We start from the raw sequence: 16,784 nt of genomic DNA on the forward strand, positions 1-16,784 counted from the left end.
TATGCCGATGCACTCACAATAGCTGTGGCCAAAAAAATAGTCCTGCAAAACATCGTACACGTCCTGCAGCAGATCCTTAAATGTATTTATAAACAATTATTTGTGGTAGTAACCGCCTTCAGGACATGTACTTGTCCGAACATTTCAACTGTGGCATCGGCCCGGAGAAGGGGTGCGTACTTTATTCGGTTTTTGTCATTTTACGTTTCAAGGCCGCAAATTTGCCTGGAACTTGGGCAAATCGGGGGTGCGTACTTAAATCGAGAAAATACGGTAGTAGGTATTTCAGAGTAGAGTATTCCAACTCTCTGACAATCATTCATTGACAAGTTCTTGGCAACAACTTAGCCATGCTCAATATGGACCCCAAATTTCTATCTATGGCTCTATGCTCGTAATCTTACTGTCGTAGACTACTACCGCTGATATTTTCATCACTTCAACTCAACTAAAAACTCAAATATAGCAAGAACTCTTGATTTTTTTACCATTTTTTAGATTAGAACAAATCTTACAGTAACGATGCATATACCATTTAGCAACTAACTAATCTAATGTTATAGCTGCATTAAAAGTATGCAAGACACTTAGTAATACATATAGTCAGCTGTTCTTATAGTACAAATCGCACATGCTAATTACCACTCTAAAGATGGCTGCCGTACATTGTATATGAAACAGAAAGAAGCCACCCAGGTGTACAAAGTCTTTGATTGATAGGAATGACGGGCCTGAACAGAATCTGACAACTGACATCACTTCTGCATACAGCCTCAGCGTGTAGTACACATACATGCACAGTCAGAGTTTTGCCCAATTTCCTGCCAATTATAAATGTCAAACACATGCACACAGCACATCAATCTCTTTCATATCAACAACAGTCATCCCACCATCCTCCCTACCTGTTGCGGCATGATCAGTGATCTGTCCTCTCTCTCACATACTACAGGATGACCAATGCAATAGTAGGACAGTGTTCTTCATATACAAACAAGCTGATTCAGTGTGCCAGTAGATGGTTAATGTATCACAGAGCTATTAACATTTTACTATCAATCACTAATGTACAACAGTATCAGAGGGATACTGGACTGTCTTATTCAGTATCAAGGGGTGGGTGACTATAGATTGAATTTTTGCTACTGCTCATGGAAGACTTGAAAGGGCATTTGGATTAAGAATAGAATAGATAATTGTAGTATGACCAATATTCCGTGACAAATGAGATGTAATTATAATCCTGCTCAGATGCTAGTTTGCATGCTAAGGCCACACAAATTTAATTTAATGGTTCTCAGATTTTTTTTTTTAAAAGGCACGGGAAAAATCCAAAACATCTGGGGTGAACATCAGGGGAGGGACCTCCAAATGGACTTTCTTATGCCACACAGGTGCATGGTTAAGCCATCAGAAACAATCACTTTAAAACACATGTATCTACATTTCAAACCTCAAATCTTTACCACCCCTGCAAAGCTGCAGGATTTGTCAGGTTGCTTTAGGTAAAAAAAAGCAGGAGGTCATTAATAGCAAAATAACAGTCCTGGAATGGGACTGTCAGAAATTGAAAGACAGGACTGATCAGGTGCTGATCAGTTACTGTTTTACCAGCTACTAATTATTCACAAAATATGCAAATTTTCAGTAGCAGATCAGTAGTGGAATCAGTCACAGATCAGCAGCAAATCAGTAGTTGAACCAGGGTGACTGATCATGACAGTCGTGGATCATCGCAGCCAATCAGCAGTTAAACTGACAGTCGTGGATCAGCAGTAGATGATCAGTACTAGAATCAGTGGCTGACAGTCGTGGATCAGCAGCAGCTCAGTAGTTGAATCAGGGAGTCTCTAATTTCAAAACTAGCACAGTTTTGCATTTTTGAACTACTGATTATGGGAGGGGGACATTAGCCAGCCTTGCAGACTCATGTAAGTACAAAATTTAATGTAACTTTTACAAAGATTGTACCAGTGAAGTCTATTACTACTACATGAAAATGTTACAAAAAAGGCAGTAGACAAGGATAATGCAATCTGGTTTACAACCTCCTTGGTAAAAGGCACTCACACGAGCCTGCAAGTTGCTGGATGACTGAGAGGCATGCCCCCCTCCCATACAGAAATCAAAATTCAAAACTACAACATGCATTGCTTATTACTACTGGCAACATGTGGCCAAATGTCTTACCTCAAAAACGTAATGTACATCCAAAGTACTTCCAAATAATATTTTTTGGCAATTAATGTCTCTTCCAAGCTGCAAAATCTGGGATTTGGAGGATAGCTTCAGAGTAATTAATACATCCTTCCACTGGGCTTTCACAACTGTAACTGATTTCTGACTGATCGAGGAATTAAAAATTCCCTGGCCTAGTATCAATTAAGCAACTGGTATCTGATTCGCCAGATGTTAAGACTGTAACTGGTTGAAATTGTCAGTACAGAAGCTGACAGTAATTGTATATGGCTGTCAGTAGTAGAATTAGGAGAACTGACGACTGACAGTAGTAGTTGGAATTTCAGCCGCTGACAGTAGTATTACAGGCCTGTCAAGACAGTCCCGGATCAGTATCAGATCAGTAGGAAGAAGCCTGAGCGCAAGCTGTAACTTGCCAGTCGCATTACAGGCCTATCAGTAGAGCTCTTCTGCTGAATTGCTTCTGAAATGCAACTGTCAGCAACTGTTCAGTTGCAGACAGTCCCATCCTAGTACTGGTGGTTTGCTTGAGGAGTTACTCCAGCATTCTAACGAGCTAAACACAGAAGTTTCAGATGAGACCAGGATTTCACCCCCCATCCTAATATATCAGTCCAACCAGAAGAGAAGGGTTCAGAGGTCAATCCGAGATCAAAACATGCCAAGGATCACCTATTTTGGCTAGATTTTTAAAATACACATTCTTCTGTCCTCCCTAGCAGAAAACTGGACCATTCTGACCAAAATTTGCCCAGAAAAAAAATAAGAAAAATTACATGAAACAGCTGGATTGAGATATGATTGGTAGATTCCTGTAATTAGACACCTAAATACAAACCTGTAAGTTTACCAGCTAATAACTTATCATCTGGTCAGCTAGCCAACCTTTCACCAGCTTGAGTTAGCAAATAACCTACCAACCCCAGGGCTCCAAATACTGAAATGTTTATGGTGGTTTTATTTTCACGGTGACCTCTCTACCACAAATTCATGACACTGAGAAGACACATTTCCAATACATTACTACTGTGCAACAGAACTGTTTCAACCGCAAACTTAAGATATCATGAAAACCTCCTTTACCCTTCTACTGCAAATTGAAGTCTCGGTGAAAATAAATGAATTCACAGCACCCCCCTGCAAGCTGCAGTTTGCCTCAAAATATCTTCAGATTGTAGAAAAGAATCTGGAAACAACTTGGCAAGCTAAGAGAATACTGGCTGAGTGAATTACATATTGCAGAGGGAACAGGGATAAAGTATTTTAAGCGCTGAACCCTATATAGGTAACTCTCCTTGGTGCTGAACACACCATTGATTGGTAATGAACTGAAAATAAAATAGAAGCAGCTTAACCAATCATAGTACAAAACCTTGTTAATGGAGATTTTGCTGGAGATATGACAGACTGTTTAAAATGTCTGTTTGCTCAATTTCATTGAGATTTACCCAAATTGTGTCCTCATAACAGAGCGTTAATAAACAGGGAACACATACTTCTACATGTACATGTATACCTATCACAGTCCACATAACTAGTTCAAAGCTAGCTTAAAACATTAAAAAGATTATTGTGCAGTTAAAATGCATAATATTACATAGTTATGTAATGTTCAACTTCAAGTATATGTAAGTGAGCGGTAATATAACACCCAGAACGAGGTAATATTAAATTTCTACAGCGTTTTTGTGTTTGTGTGGGTAGAATAATATTTCAAGATCCGCGATTGTCACCAACGGTTTTGGAAAGATGATACGTAATGATATGCTAATCAACTGCTGGGAAATAAATGGAAACGGCACTGAGATAAGAATGTAAGGACTGTAGTGCAGAAGTGGGCGGTTAATAGTTTGATGTACATTTTCAGAATTTCCCCAGAATGAGGCAAACTTAAAATTTTTACAGCATTGGTTAATCTTTGCACGGCATAACATTATGGCCATGCGTTTATCACATGAACGCCACGTACCGCGCATGTCGGTGAAATTCACAGATCAACATTGTTTTCTTCCATCGCATCAAGCACGCGGCGGGACAAACATAGTGACTTTACTATCATTTTTCAGTAGACTACTTTGGACAGTTACTGTGCATTTTTTCTGGTCTATGTTCTTCAAGCATAGCGCTAGAAGGGAAAAGACTGAAGTGGACGATAATAGGTAAGCCTAGCACAATTTTGCATCATATACATCAGTATAAATACATGCTCGCACGGCATTAAACAGGCGGAGAAAAACTGCATTTTCTTTTTAGAAGAGCTGATATTTCTGCCCATGGGTTTAACATTTGACTCTGTCCGCGCGGTTTTGAGATAAATATGTTTTGAATAAATTGGACGATAATTGGTCATGATACATTAGTTGAGTATAAACACCTATCTCTCTCTCTATACATATGCAAACATACATGTAGCAGAATGTTTTAATTGTAAGGAGTCACTACTCTCCAAGCAGAGGTTGGTGGGGGAAGATTGTGACCTTTTTATCATACGCCTCGTTTTTTGGATAGCGGGCAAAAAATGAGGCATATGATAAAAAGGTCACAATCTTCCCCCACCGACCTATGCTTGGAGAGTAAGGAGTCGCATCCTTGCAAGGGTGGGTTTAAATAGTAAGATCAACAAGCTATAATTATATAACATTATATATATAGAGAGAAAGAGAGAGAGGAAGAAGATATAAAATAAGTTTTGCCTCCCACGGTGTATCTGATGAATGAAAGCCAAAGTCTGGTGTTTTGAACCAACAGAATCCGCAATGTCATTGGAGATTGAGTGCTCTGGTTTGAAAATTTCAAAACATGCCGCTCTGGACGGAGGGTCTGGAATGGGTTGGCTGGTGTTCGGCACGGTCGGCTAGTGTTCGGCTGGTGTTCGGGAGTAAGTCAGCAGTAAAATTGGAATCTTAACCACGCCATAACCACTGCTGAATCACTCTCAACTAGTATCAAACCTACTGATAACTCACCTCAAGGCCGTAGATAAATTTCTGCTAACTCATTCCCAACCAAACTGACTACTACCAGAACGTGGGCGAATCAACCTGTTGGGAATTAGTCAGGAGAGATTTGGCTAGAGGTCGGGATGGTTGGGAATAGGTTAGAAAGCATTCGGGGCTCAGTCAGTTACTGGTTAGGAGATGGTTGGGACATGCTCCGCGCGTGTTCGGCTCAAGTTCAGCGTCAAAAATAGGCGTGGCCTAAAAACTGGCCAGACTGCTCCCGAACTACCGCCGACCTGGGTCGGCTAGCGTTCGGGAGCCATGTTCGGCTATGTGTAACCAGCGCTTAACCTACATGTAGTACAGACTTTGGGATATGCATCACAGTCTCTTGGGATTCCGCAGTGTCTGTCGCGGGATTTTGCCGTGCCTAACCGCAGGATTTTATGGTATCTACTGCGGAAGGTCTTGTGGGATCTCATAAGCCGTTCTGTGGTGTGAGACTTGAAATCTGACTGTGTCTTTCGAACTTGGCCGGCAAGGCCACCATGTAATTATACAATGTAGATTTGCTCTGACTCAAGCAGCCATAATAGATTATCAAATTGTAGCAAATGCACAAAAATTTGTCATACATCGTCAACAAACTAACTGAAAATGTGTGCCAAAAATTAGCACAGGTGGTAGAAATGACCCAATAACTGCCTGTCTAATGACACAATCGATCAAAAGGCAATCGATAGCTAGCGTCTGGGCTGTCCTGGGGCAGTCAGCAACAGAGAGATGCCCCTTGCTAATCAGCGCAGGCAAAATGCGTTTAACTAGTTTGGTTTTCATTGAATAACTGATTTCTCACCCAAATGAGTGTCACAATTTTTAGAGGGGATGGCCCCTGTCTGAGTTAAGGTCTGCCAAGCAAGATAATGCCCTCATTTGACTGACCGACACCCGTCACGTGCACGGAAATGCTGCTAGTTTTCCAGGTAACATGGGTGCAAATCTATTCTGTACTTTCCCCCACTTGGAAACATATATAATTACAAAGTTTCATCTAAAGAAATACTACATATATTACACATGTAAGCACTTAGCAAACTTGTAAAACTATTTTTGATCGAGCATTTATCTAACTGGAAAGAAATTGCACACACATTAAGTTAGTGTTGAACTTCATGATTTAACTTCCTGGTGAGCCACGGTAAGGCTGAACAGGGGGTGCGCACATTAATGGGATATTTCCATTGAACGTTTCAGCTCCCTTGGTAAGGTCTGTGATTGGCCCCAAATTGGGGATGCATGCTCTAGGAAAATTTACGGTTACTGTAATTCTTGATTTGTTAACTGTAACTTAATTTTAGCTAATTTAACGGTCACTAGTTAACTGTTAAAATTTCATCATCACTACTATTTGATCACTGTTATTTCAGACAGTAATGTTTGTTCAAACCGTTAAAATCAAGTGCCGTGACCTACACCATTTTCCCCCAACCGTTATATTTTCCTGCTGCTATATTAAAGTGATTTACAGTATTTGGTTTTCCCTAGGGTGATGGTTGGTTTCCATTGGTGACATTATTGACCAGGTAAACTAACATTACTTTACATTCCCGAACATTGACTTTGCCTTGGGATGTAATCTTAGATGCACAATCAAATGAGGGAGAGATAATTCTATACTTTGATTTCTTAATTCAAAAAGCTGTGTGAATTGTAGAAAATAACTTGTAAATAAATCAACATACTGATCATGATTAAAGTTCAGTTGGCTATTGAATGGATGTTTATCAAAGATCTAAAATATCTGTTGCAAGCTTGCTAGCCATTTGATGAGTGAACTACCATGACTTAGATCAAATAAGTCTTTGATTATTGATTTTATAGAAATTTGCTTTTTAGACCTTAGATCTGTGAAAATTCTTGAATCATTCATTAATAGGACAACATACATCAAACAAGTAAAAAGCAGAAACAATTACACTGATCATGATTTGGAAATAGCTTGTAAAATAATAAATAATTACACTTACGTACACATATACCATACAAGAAGAGAGCTACGCGGTTTGGGGCATGTGATGTCTTTAATATGTGCGTCTGCTCTGTGATAGAGGCTTATTGGTTGTACAAAGACATCAACGGCCAAGCCGAAAGAAGTGAGGGCCCCAAACCGCGTAGCGGAAATGTAGTTAGTTGTAGGGTAGTGCTAAATCTAAATTAGGAAGTAGCTAGATATTCGAGTTCATACAAAACAGTCCAGGACTGGCAAAGAACAGGCCGCAGACGTCACCGTGCACTGTCGAACAGCGTAGAGTCAGGCCGAAAATAGTGCGTCGGCGTGTAGCTCTCACTTAGTACTGTGAAGTGGGCCGTGGGCGGGTACTGGGGGTCTTCGGTGCACAGCTGGAGCTGGTCTTGATGCACTGTCAATCTGGCTGTGCTAAACTACTCTAAGCTATTCTATCCCAGGCTGGAGACGATCTCGCCGCAGGGCGCTGCCGCGCGCCGCGAACTCCGAGTCGGGCCGGAAGTAAACTTCGCGTCGATGTGGAGTGGGTGTACTGGTAGCCTTGTGCAAGCTGCTGTAGATGCACATCGCAGCCTCGAGTTCGTGTAGGTGCGGGTGGGGAGGGAGAAAGGCGGGCGCTGAGGAAGGACTGCTCGTGGAGAAGTTGTTTACGTAGTTCACGAGAAGAAACATGGCTGCCAAAGTCTCGGGCATCTCGCGGAGCCTCTCTCGCGAGACCCGGCGTCACCGGCGGGAAATGGGGAGGGGGAGGGGGGCTGTCGTTCCGGTCTGTAGACTCTCTGTGTGGACGTTGGAGCACAAACTCAGGAGCAGGCAGGAACGGGTGCGCGGTCCCAGGCTGGTGAAGAAAACTCGCTGCAGGACGTCGCCAAGGATTACGGACAGTGTAGAGACTCAGGGTCGGGTGGAGCCTCTCGCTTAGAACTGCGAATCCAGGTGGGCAACGTTACTGGCGGCCCATGCAAGCTGCTGTACTTGCACACCGCGGCCCTGCTGTCTGAGTGCACGTCGGGCCCAACGGGGACGGCAACCCGCAAGTTTCTTGGCGGATATGTGTGCCTCGGTAGTTAGTGGGCACCGCACGGTAGGTTGAAATGCTTCGTGAAGACTCGAGAGGGGGACATTTTCGACGGAACATTGAGCGGGAGGCGAGCCCAGCCGTAGGGACGGCGGATGTCGCTATTAATGAAGGCGGCACGAGCGGAGGTCAAAGGTCGCTTCCTCAGCGTAATTCCCTACGATTGGTCGACTGACCAATCCTACTATGATTAATTCAAATCAATTTGGGATTAACTGCAATTTTTGTTTCAAAAAAACTGCATAAGCAACTGAATTTTCAAGTTAATTTTCATTTCATTTCTTTCTTCGTCCATAAACAGTAGAGCGAAAATCAACATTGAACAATCTGGAAATTTGTTGGAAACTTAATATACAGTAGTCACTTTTATACCTGGCCAGAAGTATCATAATTATAGATTCTAAGCCAGTGTTTTTAGCAGATTCTGAATAATTTACAGGAGAAAATTCCAGATAATCAAGTTACCAACATCTCTAAAATGTCTGTCAAGCATTTTTGTACGACTTAAACTTACCCCTTATTGCATGATTTAAACATACAACAATAAACAGAGTTGGAGTGCAAAGATATTAACTGCATGGTTTACAGATCAAAACTTGTAAAAAATACCTCTGCGATGGACAAAACTGCTGCAGAAAAATGACCTCCACATCTCTTAGCACACTCCATCTTGCTGCAGGGCTTCTAATGTGCCTCAATCATAGCTTCTGCCCCTCGGCCAATGGTCTTAGTGGCTGGATGTAACCCAATTATCCTCAATTATACCTGAAAAGGCTATTAGCCCGAGAAGGTCAGCCAGATAAATTTGGAAGAAACTATTTGTTAAGAGGAGCAGGTTACCCCATGTCAATGGCGCAGAGGAAATAATGGAATAACTAGAAAGGCCATCATTTGCCCCTGAGCAAATACAGCATGTTTAGCCATACTCCTCCCCATGCAAGAAGTGGGCTGTCCCAAAATAATGCCTGGGCAAATCGAAATATTAACTGCATGTAGAAAGGCAACATTTGCGAGAGCATCATACTTCGCCAATCTCCCTCCCGATGCATAAATTGACTGTTCCAAAATCACCCGTGCAAAAAAAATTCTCTCTACAAGTTCTGCGAGACCCCAAGAGCTTCTTACTGCAAAGGCTTGCATTTGTTTGTTGCAATATGACCTCAGGTGACCTAAATAGAACACGCGTTCTTTGGCCAGTAGCAAATGGAACGCGGGGATCCTAAGATAGAACATGGATTCCTTGGCCAGCAGCAAATAGAATATGGAATGGGGATACCACTTTTGGCCTGTTTTTGGTCTGAAAATGGGCCCAAAAGTCCCCAAAATGAAGCATTCTGAAGTGATGTTCACCAGAATTGTGATTGAAGTCCTGTAGGGACATGTTCAAGGCACCCTTGTACCAAATTTCAGGTCACTTGCTTCCAATACCAGGGCACAGGAGCCCAAAATATAAAAATTGTCTAAAAATGCCCCAAAAAACCTCCATAAAAATGATTTTCAGGCCTGTTTCAACAAAATTAAAAAATCGCCTAAGGGTATTTGCCATCTTTACCTACATGCCAAATTTCAGGCCGTTTGCCCCAAAAATGACGGAGTAGATTCCATTTGAAGATATGGCAGAAGAAGGAGAAGAAGAACGTGAACAAAAACAATATGTTGAGCCATACTAGGTATGGCTAAACATTACTAAGTACAGTAGATCTAACAGTAGAATCCGCTTAATTGCACATCCCATTTGTCAGCGGATTTGGTGCAATTATCCGGAGGGTGCAATAATGCAAAGTTGCCCAGCTGGATCGCACCACCACAGGCTTAAGGGCGAGAGGTGGAGTGGGGAGTCAGAAACATGAACACTCCGTGCGATCTACCACAGTGACATTACAACACAGGTACAAGAGAGTCATTCTGAAACATCGTCTTGGGATAACAGTTTCTAACAGTGGTACATTACTTAAAGTACAGTCCATTTAATTGTTTTTCGACAAGTTACTGTACAAATTTTTTGTACAGTTATCTGGCATTGGTGACAATGCGCCGTGCAGATATGCGGAGTCACTATGGAGTGAATGGGAACTGGTTTGGGATTTGGGGATTCCGTGCAATTAAGAGGAGTGTGCCTTAATCCAATGTGCAGTTAAGTGGATTCTACTGTACACGATAATTCCCCAATGAAACATTCTTTTGATTTCAATTTGAAGGCATGTGACCAGAGAATTACATGTTATCAAACACTAAAAGCGTATCATGATCTGATATAATCATTACAAAATTATACAGTATGCTCGCTTAAACAGCAAGGACACAAACCTCCATGTTATTATTGAGTTTGTGGTGCGTTTGATACCCTCTTTGACAACCGACATGCCAAATTTCAGACAAATCCTTCGGAAGGAACTTGAATTATAGGTGCAAAGCTTACAGACCCACTGACAAAAAGAAGTTGTTCAAAGTATGGAAGTGTTATCTTAGCAAATAAAGCTATTGTAGCATTTAGATAAGGCCCTAATTTGCATGGTTTCTATCTGATAATGTTCAACTTGACTTAACCTCCAAATGTCGCACAAATTATAGTTTTCTCATTTGCATAATTGACACCTATCGATATTTCTCTCTTTCTCAGTAACATATGTCACATGATTGAGAGTCCTATCATGAAATGTAGTGGACTTGTAAATTTTCCTCCTTAATCATGCAAATGAGCTCCAGATTTGCATCTTTCAGAGGGAAGTGATTTCTAAAATATTATATTACCGGTACCTATAAAAACTTGGTCCTGTATATATGGCTGTAGTTCTGAGCGCTCTTCTATATGGCCTAGAAGTGTCAACCCTCCATGCCCGTCATGTTCGACGACTGTCTGTCCTGGTCCAACGTCATCTTCACAGACTGATGGGTATCGAAAGGCAAGACCGTATTTTATTTACCAACGTCGAGGTCTTGAGGCGAGCGGGCATGCTAGCTATATGGAAGCTATGATCACCCGCGCGCAGCTTAGATGGACCGGTCACGTCATCAGGATGTCTGGAGAGCAACTGCCCGAAACCTGCTGTTTTTTTAACTGCAGGAAAGCACAATGCCCCGTGGTAGACCGCGACTTCGCTATAAGGACACGGTAAAACAGCGCCTCGGTCTAGCGGGTATCAGCCACCAGCAGCTGGAGATGATGGCAAATGACCAGTCTGGATGGCGTTCAGTAGTGAGGAAAGGCGCTGAAATGGTTCATAAAAACTGGGAAATCCGGGAAGATGAAAGAAGACGCCAACGACATGCAGCCAATTCAACCATACAAACTCTGGCAAATGAACTTTGAACTTGATTTGATTGATTGATTGATTGATTGATTGATTGATTGATTGATTGATTGATTGATTGATTGATTGATTGGTCGGTCGGTCGGTCGGTTGATTGATTGATTGATTGGTCGGTCGGTCGGTTGATCGATCGATTGATTGATTGATTGAACTGTTTCTTGTACCTGTGCTGTGTGTTTCAATCATGTAAATAGTTTTACTAACTTTTTTTGTTGAAATTTTGTTTGTGCAGTAACATGTCATGGTCTGTATAGACTGACTGACTATATATATATATATATATACATGTACCTATAAAAACTGCTACGGTGTAAAAAAAGTGCATCATTTTGCGTATACTAGCAGACGACATGCCAAGTTACATACCAATGCAGCAAAGGGATCATGAGTTTATAGCTGCGAACGTACGGACAACCCTCACCACAAAACTCCCTCAGAAGGTGACCTTCCTTCCCGCAGGTGATAAGGTCTCATTCATGAGTTTTTTCGCCCCATAGGCTTACATGTTATAAAACATGTTTTACATGGGCGCGTTCGTAACGAAGCTACATGTATAGGAAATGCACCAAGGTCATTCAGTCTATGTTGAGCACATTAACCCTAGATCATGAGAAAAAATTGCCAACTACCAGTTGGCATACAATTCCTTGTTTATGGCAATTACAAACGGCACTTAGCTACACCCCCCCAAGAAGGCACTTTCTAGTTGTAAGCGCACAACCTCATCACCCAACATGCCAGGTTGTGCACGTTTGACCTCGCACACGGCTGCCGAACTTTACCTGCTAATTTCTCCAGTTACAAACAAGCTTTCCTCAGTTTGACGCTTGATATCAGTTGGACTGGCTAAAAGGAAATTTCCCACCAATATAAACACACGTTCATGCAGCCATTAATTTTTGGGTGTACGGGCTCTTTTAGGGTACCCACTTGGAGTAATACAGGCATGAGACCAGAAAGGCAACAGAACTATACCTGGCCCAACATGTGTATGTATGATCTCAGAGCAGCATTGAATTATCATGTTCTAAGCAACTTCTATCAAGGATTCAAAATTTCCTTTTGAAATACAAATTCTAATCTGATATAAGAGTAATTTTTTTATGCAGTGAGCTAAAAGCCAATAGAGTAGATCAATAAATTGATAAGATGCAGGCCTGTTAAAATTGTATATAAATTGATTGAGATATTTTTGTTTTGCACTCCTATGTTTTGACAGTTATGGGATTGGTTTATTGTTAAAATAACATACATGCATGTATGCACAGCTGTTTGCAACAGCATTTTAGACTTTGGGATTAAAGAGTGGAGAAGATTTTCTAAATGCAAGATTGAAGTAAATATACTTGTTCAGTGATATACCCTCAACACATACCAGAGCCCACAACTTACTACTTATACAATTCACTAAGATCACCAGACAGGAAAATCCCTCAACTTTCACATGTTGAAACTGAATAAAAAAGAGAAGCAACTCAATTGAATATGGAATTAATGAACTGAACTGAATTAAAATGGAAAACATGTTACCTCTGGATTCTGCGCTTGAACCATTTTGTGTTCAGAGTCTGACAATTCTCAGCAAATGGCAAAACTCATTAGACTACCTGACGTTGATTGCTTTCAATGGAAGAACCGTTCACATCCATGTATACACATATATTGTACAGTCATAGGGAAGATGTCTTGATAGTCAAAAGGCTCTGAAAGGGGTTTCCACTTTACTTGACAAACTGACTTTGATAAGTAAATAACAAAACACTGAACCACCAAAAAAACATGCCCTTGCTAATTATACACTTTTGATTTCATTTTCATATTTTAGAAGATCTTTTCAAGTCTACATGACTTGTGTACATCAGATCAAGAGAAATTACAGATGGAAACAAGTGTGCGTAGGACACAATCCTCTGTGAAGTAAATATTGCATTTGCAGCATGGCTGTAGTGTTTGATACTCTCTTTAACTACCACATGCCAAATTTCAGACAAATCCATAAAAAATTAATGATCTGATTTATAGGTGCAAAGACACAGACACGTCGTTTGCGTAATATAACCAGCTGCTGCTGTGCCGCGTGCTTGCAAAGCCGGTGTGTTACGCCGAATGGCGGTTATACTGGCTATATAGATACAGATACAGACCCAGACAAAAACAAGTTGGTCAAAGTATTCAAAGTCTGAATGAGACTTTCATACTTTGAAAAAGTTGTTTTTGTCCGTGTCTGTGACTCTCATCTTTCCAACGAAGGCTATTGTAGCATTTGCTCATAAATCATGTAAATTAGGCCCTGATTTGAATCATTTATATCTATGTTCAACTTTCCTTAATTTCAAAATCCTGCAAGAATGAAATTCCCATCATTTACCACTCTGAAATCATAGTCTTTTCTTATCAACTACGCAAATTAGGTCTTCATTTGCATAATACAAATGTATTGCATAATCTTCTCTAAGTTACAGGCAGTTACAGGCAGTGTAGGTAGCTGGAGCCTCTGACATCAGCTTGAAGTCTGTAATTGTCAATTCGTTAATAATTTACACTGTAAAGTTCTTTAACATGTTAGATTTCCTAAAGATTTCAACCAGCATCCTGCATGAAGGGATAAATGTCAATATCTGGAATATTCACAAACCCTATAAACGCCCCAAAGACAGCGCTAGTCCAACCCTACCCCACAATCTAATTATAACTCCATTAAAGGGACATTCTGGAAGTGACAGGCATTGCTGGGTCATACCATTGTGAGCTAATTGATAGGGATATTTTTGCTACTTTATGTATGGCAATCACTTGTAATCTTCATTTGTATTCAGATGCAGATATTCATATTTTTATATACAGATACAAGTACAGAATCATACAAACACAGATATTCATTCAAGTATGATGACCGTGTCAGTCCCTACACCTGAGTGAGGAGGGTTGACACTGTAGCCTTCGCGTGGATTTGTTTAAGGTGGATGACAGGTTGCTACTTTATTTATACTGCATCTGTATATTAAACATGTGAGAGACTTAAAACCTGGTACAAAAGATTTTAGAACAAATACACTTCACAATGTCATATTACATTTTCTTACTTTATTAGGCTACACCAAGTAATTTTTATGGATGACGTCCGCGCGCGCATTGATTTTGGTCTGTTCCCAGAAACAAAAACAAGAAATTCCGCTTCCTGTAACTATGATCATAGAGTTACGACAGTGCTGCAAATCGAAAGAAACAGGACAGGACAACAACTGCTGTTCGACTTCAACTGATTTATTCAAATTATTGCTTTTTCATGATGAATAAAAGAATTGTTAGTTGTTACACTGTGTTCTCTCATTCAATTTGTGTCCTAACATGTATCGTCGACTATCATATTTCAAATCTAGGCATCTTGTTTTTTTCGGCCCTTCTTGTTTTTTTTCGCGCTCTCGCATTAGATTTAGGGTCTCCAAAGGACGTCATCCATAAAAATTACTTGGTGTAGCCTAATACGAAAAAACGTACCGTACTAGTACACAAGAAATCTGACGTACTGTAACTGAGTACCCGGCGCCTGGATCAAGTCATGCCGCCGGCATGGTTCGGAACCAGCCGTTGCCAGCCCAGTACCCCGAAAAGAACACCGGCACCGTAAGTACACCATACAAATAAGAAATCCGTAAGACATGCATGTGTTTATTTTGTGATTTTCGAAGAAGAAATACAAATCCCGATCCCCGGTGATATTGAGAAATAGTTTTCACAAAAGAAAAATTATAACTAATGATCAATATGACCACACTTTTTAGGTATGTGCAGGCCATTATAATCTATTTGGTGGCTATTGAGTTTTACAACTGAACAGATAGTAAAATTGGGAGTTAAAATCTGTGAATGGGAATAGTGACCCAATTTTTTTTTCAAAATGGGAAAAACAGGACAGGCTATTCCGAAAAACAAAACAAAATTGGCGTGGCCTAATCATATATTATCGAAAATATGCAGTTAAGTTACATAATTATGAGTTCAACTAAAATAAAAGCAAAAAGAGCCTTTTAATAGGACAGTATTTCATCTTCAATCTTTGCTAGAGGCTCAACAGAAATGTCATCAAGCATCATAAGGCTGTCCAGAAAATAAGAAGGTTCCCATCATTGCTTTCTGAGGACATAACAAAAATGATTTCATGGCTCCATTTAATTGCGTTCAAAAAATTGTTGCTTTTACGGCAGTTATATACTTCAGATGTGCAGTCTAACATGCATGCATGAATAAGCATAAGACCCTGGGTTTCAAAAAGTACTAGTTTCCCTTTTTTCCCTTTTGTGTTTATGGCTTAATGGTGGACACTAAATGCACTGCTGAAGTACAAAATATGGACATTCAGGTATGAATTTCAGCATACATTAACCTCCAAAGAGATAGAAGTAAAGCAGTTAATGGATGAGCCTGAATGGATAGCACAATAAGGAAGAAAAACATGACATTTACCTTAAAAACCTACATCATAATGTGTAGCACACAATACTACATAGTCAAAAACTATAGGGTAATAAAAAGAAGCAACTTTCTCAGAATCTAAAATCTAAACTGATTTTGAATTTTGACTGCTGTGCACCAATATTTACAGAAATGAATAAGAAGTTGCACAGAGCAGTCCCAAATGTACACTAAGGCATGAACACAGCCTAAACTATAAATTACACTTTTATCTCAAGGACCTATAAAGAATCAGACAGAAATAGTAGGTAACTGAAGCACAATTGTCAAAACAGTAGCTAGAGTCTTGTCTCTAGTACATGCATTGTATATATTAAACTCCTCCACTACAACCATTTAACAGGAGAGTCTAGTATGTATACCAGCATTGTGTACATGTACCTACCACTAACAACCGATCTCTCTTCACACTTGGTACCCTCTTCCATTCCATCACTACAAACAAATGCCACACTTAAGTCTACAAGGAAAGAATCCTTCGTTACCACTTTCAGGGATAAATCCAGGAGCTCCTGTGAGTACATTGGAAATATGATCATGCCATTATAAGAGCAATCATTTTCCTGGGGTTATCATTTTCCCATTCATTAATGAAGGCTGAAAATTGGATTATAATTATATGATATTCAATGTCACCTATTACTTGACTTTGAACTGATGACGGTTTTAAAATGATGAGGTGCGATGAACTTTTTTTGTCCTTTTCATGACAAATATAGTGTCATCTAAGACACTTGACAAACCTGAATTAACTTAAT

The 16,784-nt window shown here is 40.3% G+C and overlaps 1 protein-coding gene across 9 annotated transcripts in view; it reads right to left on the minus strand.

Moving 5' to 3' along the window:
- Positions 1-16,784, minus strand: part of LOC136421172 (dipeptidyl aminopeptidase-like protein 6) — a 329,761-nt gene that overhangs the window by 114,275 nt on the left and 198,702 nt on the right. Inside the window, exon 1 of one of the 9 annotated variants that reach the window (XM_066408342.1) lies at positions 13,084-13,122. The exons of 6 other annotated variants lie outside the window; for them this stretch is intronic. In XM_066408342.1, coding sequence (XP_066264439.1) covers positions 13,084-13,107 — 24 coding nt within the window. In that variant the 5' untranslated portion in view covers positions 13,108-13,122. Of the gene's footprint in view, positions 1-905; positions 933-8,851; positions 8,972-13,083; positions 13,123-16,784 lie in introns of those variants that run through there. 2 more of the 9 variants (XM_066408337.1, XM_066408343.1) reach the window with 2 other exon arrangements.

This window comes from Branchiostoma lanceolatum, chromosome 15 (genome assembly GCF_035083965.1).
Source record: "Branchiostoma lanceolatum isolate klBraLanc5 chromosome 15, klBraLanc5.hap2, whole genome shotgun sequence".
Classification (NCBI taxonomy): Eukaryota; Metazoa; Chordata; class Leptocardii; order Amphioxiformes; family Branchiostomatidae; genus Branchiostoma; species Branchiostoma lanceolatum.